We start from the raw sequence: 6,000 nt of genomic DNA, 5'->3' as shown, positions 1-6,000 counted from the left end.
AAAGGCCAGCTCGCCGGCACACTTTTTTTTCTGGCTAGTTTATAGGAAAAATTGAACGATGATGTAAAATTCTGCCCTCCCAAATAGAAAGGATTTTAACATTTCTTGAGCCCACTCCCAAAAGGAAAATCCAAGGAGTAAAAATAAATAAACAAATAAATAAGCCTAGTGCCACGACGGTGCAGTGTGGGCGCTTAAAATGCAAGAGCGTTTAAATAGAAACGACAGGCCTGGGTTCTGTGAATTCTCCCCATTACCAAAACTTTCAGACTTGTAGCAAGCAACCTTAAGTGGTAAGGCAATGGGACGGGAATTTAAGGTCTCCTGAAGGGTTCTTGCTATTCTAACTTGGTGATCTTCTCGGTTTAAAGACAGGAGCCTGCATCTTTCTTGGTCCTGCGGAGGAAAGCTGGAGAGTCTCGGGGTCTAGACTGGGCTGCAGGCGGCGGAAGACCCTCCGGGTCCGACGCGCGCAGGGCTCGCACTTCCAGCCAGACGGCGGCGCTTTTCACTCCTATGTTTTCGCGACCTTGTAAGGAAGTGGGTGCGGGCTCCGGCGGCGTCGGCTCCCCCTGATTGGACGGCCGTCTCGGTGATTGACAGGTGCCCCTGGCTCCTCCCCCGCCGCTTTATTGACACTAATGAACAAGTTCTTCCCACCGCTCTCCTGCCTGGAAGTGCTGACAGATCAAGGCAACAAATTTCAATTACAATCCCTAATTTGTGTCCGCAGAGTGTTTTTTTTACCCATGTTAGTCCTCTCTAGTGCATCAGTCGAGGCAGATCTTGGAGCAGCAAGAGGAGGTGGAGGGGGTGGGAGCGAAGGAGTGCATCAGTGAGAGAGCGCGCGCGGGAGACCGAGGGAAGGAAGCTTGGCAGGCCCGTCGCTGGTTCCTCGGATCCCAACAGGAGCGAGAAAGAGGAAACGCCAAATTTGTTCTTGCCCGCGACAGGGAAGGGGCAGAGCTCGGCCTGCGTGAGGCCCCGAGAGTTGTTTAAATTTTGGTGGGGGAAGGAGAGCGAGTGTGTGCGTGTGCCCGCGTGAGTGTATATGAGAGAGTGGCGCGCGGCCGACGGGCGGGCGCCGGGCGGCGGGGATGGCCGAGAAGCGGAGGGGCTCGCCATGCAGCATGCTAAGCCTCAAGGCACACGCCTTCTCCGTGGAGGCGCTCATCGGCGCCGAGAAGCAGCAGCAGCTGCAGAAGAAGCGGCGAAAGCTTGGCGCGGAAGAGGCGGCCGGGACCGCGGACGACGGAGGTTGTAGCCGCGCCGGCGGCGGCGGCGCCAGCGCCGGCGCCGGAGGAAAGGGCTCCTCTGAGGGAGACGAAAGCGCCGCGCTCCCGCAGCCAGCTGGGGCGGTGTCCGGGCCCGACCGGAGCTGTACAGACCTGGAGCGGAGCTGCGGCTCCGGCGGAGCCGCGGGTGAGTCGGCCCTTTCCCGCCTAACTTCTCCCGGGCGCGTCCTCCGGGCCGGCCCGTACCGCGGCCGCGAACCTTAACTTCTCAGAGTTTGGGGGTGTGCGTGCACCCCGTGTCCCGACGTGCCAGAGGCAACACGCGTCGGCCGTGAGTATCACGGGGAAAACTTGCTGCTTTCCTTGCCGCTTGTGCGCGCAACTCTGGTCACGCTCCAGACGGTTAAAATGAAGCTTCCAGCCTTGCTTCGCAACTCCTCAGCCGCGGCTGGGAAGTTTCCTCATCTGCCTCCCTTGGGCTCCCAGCCAATGGGTGCTCCTTTTTTCCTTACTAACTTTTAAAAGCGTGGTGGGTGGAGTGGGAAGCAACAGGGGAATCCCCCCGAAACCGGAACGAATACCCTAAACCGCTTGTGCAAACCAGGAAGAAGGCGGCATATTTGCAACGATTTCCCGGGGGTAGCTGACCATCCTCCAGCCTTTCCTTCTAGATTTCCGCTGTACAAGGCTGAGGGCGACCGCGAGGTTGCTTTTCGTGCTATCTCGCCGCTTTGCTGCTTGGCTAGAAGCGCAGGACAGCCCGGGAGGTTGGCGGGAGACGGGTCTGAAGAGCTTTTTAGAAGTTACCTCTCTCCGGGCCGAAAGTGAGGCGCTCAGACGCCTATTGATTGCGAAGAGAGGCCCAGGCGCTGTGGGCCAGGGGCCGGGACACCACGCTCTTTGGCTGCTTACCCTTCGGAGCAAAGGCTATGTTTGGACCAGCACTAGGGGCTCTGAACTCGAGAACCCGGCTCAGATTCTGTTGAGCACGAGTTCTAGACCCCCGCGGCGGCGCGAAATATTTTTGGGGCCTTGACCCCGCCGAGGCCGGGCGGGTGGGGTGGACGCGGCCTGCGCCTAGCTCGGGCTCCGGACTTGGGGGCCACGCAGGCCTCACTCGAGTGCTCAGTGTCCCCTCAGCGGGCAGACAGCGGGTGTTTATCGATGGGCCTGTTAGAAGGCTCAGATGGCACCAAGGCTTCTCGTTTTCTCCTGGTTCTCCCTCTCCTCACCCCCTCCAGGGGGTTCGCGTCTCCCTGGCCGGCTTCACCTCTCAACTTCTCACCCATTCCACCCTCTCTGTCCTTTTCTGGCCAGGCGGTTGTGAGGACGGCTTCCTGCAGGGAGCTTCCCCACTGGCGTCCCCGGGGGGCTCCCCGAAGGGGTCCCCTGCACCTGCCTTGGCCAGGCCCGGGACCCCGCTGCCCTCGCCGCAGGCCCCGCGGGTGGATCTGCAAGGAGCCGAGCTCTGGAAGCGTTTCCACGAGATCGGCACGGAGATGATCATCACCAAGGCGGGCAGGTAAAGTAGGAGCTGGCGCGAACATTCCCCATGTCCCCCGACCCTGGCCTCACCTCACCTCCTTCAGTTAGGAAGGAGAAGGGCCTGTTGCGCAGTGAGAGCTCTGGTTCGAATTTACGGGCAGACGTGACAAGGCCCTGGACGGTGGTTCACTTTCGAGGTGGGCTTTGCCTTTCTAGTACAAGCCATGAGGTGCACAGCCTGGCTGCCCTATTATCGGATAAAAAAAAAAAAAAAAAAAAAAGGATGCCGGGGAGAAAATCACTGCGCCATCGATGTTTGCAGTTAAGGGTAGTTATAGATTCGAAGTCGTATTTAAATCCGTCCATACATTTATTTAGGCTCTAGTTATCATTCCTGGGAACAAACAAACAGATTTTTTTTTTTTTAACACCGTTTACTCTTCAGCCAAGCTATTATTTGCTTTTTCGGATTTGAGACTTTGAGGTTGGTTCTATATCAAAAGATTCACTGGCAATGTGAGGACGTTATGTGTTGTGCTATTTTGATGTTAGACTCGGATGAAAAGTCACTGAAGTCACTAATAATACATGTTCAACCGCCTGTAATTGCGAAAATAATTACCCTGCTTAAAAAAAAATCATTGTTTTATAGATCCACAGTTACGTGATTTTTTTCCTAAATGAAATTCAACTTCTTAGTTCTAAATATGCTGAAGAATATAAAACTTTTCTAAGAAGTTATATCAGCTTTTTGAAAGTATAAAATTTGTACGTGCATCAGTTAGTAAAATGAATGGATTTGTTGGCTAGATCATATTAATTTGAGGTAGGCACAGAAATATTTGCATTTTAAAGTTTTCAGTTCATGTACTGCAATGAAATCTATGAATAATATGCTCACTTAAAAGAAACTTAAAAACACACACCACTCATTCAGGGAGTACACATGGTAAAAACCTGGATAGCATGAAAATATCCAAACTTATTAGAAATTACAAAAACATATTTTATTGAATCCATATGGTACCTTCTGCATTTTCACTGAGCTTTTATTAATGATCCAAATTCAGCCTTCAACAACACAAAGCAACAGTTGTCTTATAAAGGAGGTAGTTAAAGACCTTTACTCTTTATCTTACAGGTGCAGTGAAATACCACTAGAACAGCCAGCATATTAAAACTGTTCTCATGCCTAGTTAGGAATAATGGACTTTCTTTTCTCTGGAAGTGGTCTTTTAATGGCATTATTGCTATAGAATAAAAATCTGGTAAATAACCATACTAAAACTTGTGTTATAAGATTAAATTAGCAAAAATTAGATTTAACTGGAAAGTCCTAGACATAAATCATTAGATGACAATTTTTAAAAATTCTGTTTTTTTTCCCCACTCAAAACAAATAATTTGCTGGTATTCCTTGCTACTACTATGTCCTTTTTAAAGGGTACGTGCATTTACTTTAGCATCTCCTTTGATACACATCTCTGAGAAGCCAAGAGAAAATGTTTATTTTAATTTGTTTTAATTAACAAAATTTTAAGTAAGTGTGGTTAAGTAAGAAGTTATTTTCAGTGTACAGAAGGGGAAGGAATGATTTGGTAAATATGCATTGTGTTTAGTTTCTGCTTTCAATAAAGAAGTTTTACTATACCTTTCAAATTTAGAGCAACTTTTGCACTTCACCTTTACCATGCTGCAGACAGGAAGTCCTGTCTCAATAAAGAACATATTGTTTGGTTATAGCATGGCACATTGGCTCCTTGTGGCTTTTTATAACCCTTTTAAAATTTCACATTATAATATATTTTACCACTTGCAGAAATTTGACTTTTTTATTTTTATTATTTGATATATTTTATTATTTGTATTATTGAAGTAAATATGTTCATTAACTCTTGTTTTATAAAATAAAATGCATTATTTAGTGCTATTACTCCTTCAGTATACAGTTCAGCTTTTAAACTATTCTGACATTTCAGTAAACATGGAACACATGGACAGGGCACAACAAATTACAGTGAAAAAACATCAGTTTTGATATCCCTTCCCTGTGTTCTGATTGTTTGAATTATATTTACCAAAGTGAATGCTATAAATTTGTGTATATGAAAAATGGAGATTTGAGAGGTTTGTTTGCTTATTCATTCTCCATGTCTAAGCATAAACAAAAACAAACCCAACCCTCTTTTCCTTTCCCTCCTTTACACATAGGCGCATGTTTCCAGCAATGAGAGTAAAGATCTCAGGATTAGATCCTCACCAACAATATTACATTGCCATGGATATTGTGCCAGTGGACAACAAAAGATACAGGTACAGTGATTGTCTACAGAAACTACTAGGATTTTGTAGGCTAGTACCTGTTTGATCTGTGAGGACTGTGATAGTTGTTTCCAGTAGCCTGTAAAATTTCCAGTTCCATAATCCAACCACCCGTGGGTTCCAGCAGCCCAGCTGGTGTCTTCTCTTTTAGCAAATGTGAAAACATAATTTTTGTTTTGTTTTTGATAGACAGACAGATGTCTTCAAGTATAGCACTTTATCGACAGGGGCCACTTTTAATGCAGCTTGGTGTTGGTAAACTGAATGTGTCCTTTAGATGGGTTCACGTTTCGATTCGAATTTTGAGGGAAAATGTTAAGTTTGTAGATTACACTGTTTCATTTTCTTTGTGATTTTTTTTAACTCTTCAAATAAATTTTCTTTATAACTTGTTACATTCAAAATCATAAAATGTCTGGGGAATTTTTTCCTTTCCTTAACTTCTGAAATTTGAGAAAATTATTTCAGATTTTCTACAATTAAGAAAAATAAAATCTCATAATTTATTATATTGACATCTTTAAAATGTTAATAAATTGTTACCTTACCGTTGTTTTTTGGTTGATTGCTAACACAATATATATATATTTTTAAACCTTATAATACCTGGGTTTTGAAATAGAATATATTTATCTAAATACCAAGTAATCTTTGAAAAGATATACATTCTTTAGTTTCAAACCAACCTTTGCTCTTTTTCTTTTGCAAGAAAGCAAATCTGCAGTTTTTAATGATAGTGATTTTTATCTTCATGAAGTTAAAATCAGTAACATTTGAAAAAGGAAGTTTTGAATGTTTGGAAAATAGGAAGATGCTGTTTTAATTTTGGTTTTCTTAGTTTTTCATAAATAGAGTGATTGCAAGATTGCAAGTGATTGCTTTTAGTAAGTTTTTAAATGAAATCAGATTTGGTTTTTGCTACTTTTTAAAATATAGGGCTGCTTTTTTGAAACATTTA

The 6,000-nt window shown here is 45.2% G+C and overlaps 1 protein-coding gene across 1 annotated transcript in view; it reads left to right on the top strand.

Annotated features, from left to right (window-relative positions):
- Window positions 1-1,130: 1,130 nt before the first annotated feature.
- Window positions 1,131-6,000, top strand: part of TBX18 (T-box transcription factor 18) — a 28,316-nt gene continuing 23,446 nt past the window's right edge. The window contains exons 1-4 of the mRNA XM_064294693.1: window positions 1,131-1,422; window positions 1,907-2,059; window positions 2,223-2,757; window positions 4,932-5,033. Coding sequence (XP_064150763.1) covers window positions 1,131-1,422; window positions 1,907-2,059; window positions 2,223-2,757; window positions 4,932-5,033 — 1,082 coding nt within the window. The remainder of the gene's footprint in view (window positions 1,423-1,906; window positions 2,060-2,222; window positions 2,758-4,931; window positions 5,034-6,000) is intronic.

The sequence above is a fragment of the Loxodonta africana genome, chromosome 1 (genome assembly GCF_030014295.1).
Source record: "Loxodonta africana isolate mLoxAfr1 chromosome 1, mLoxAfr1.hap2, whole genome shotgun sequence".
Taxonomy (NCBI): Eukaryota; Metazoa; Chordata; class Mammalia; order Proboscidea; family Elephantidae; genus Loxodonta; species Loxodonta africana.
Note: the sequence above shows the minus strand (reverse complement) of the source record. Positions and strands in the feature narration are given on the sequence as shown.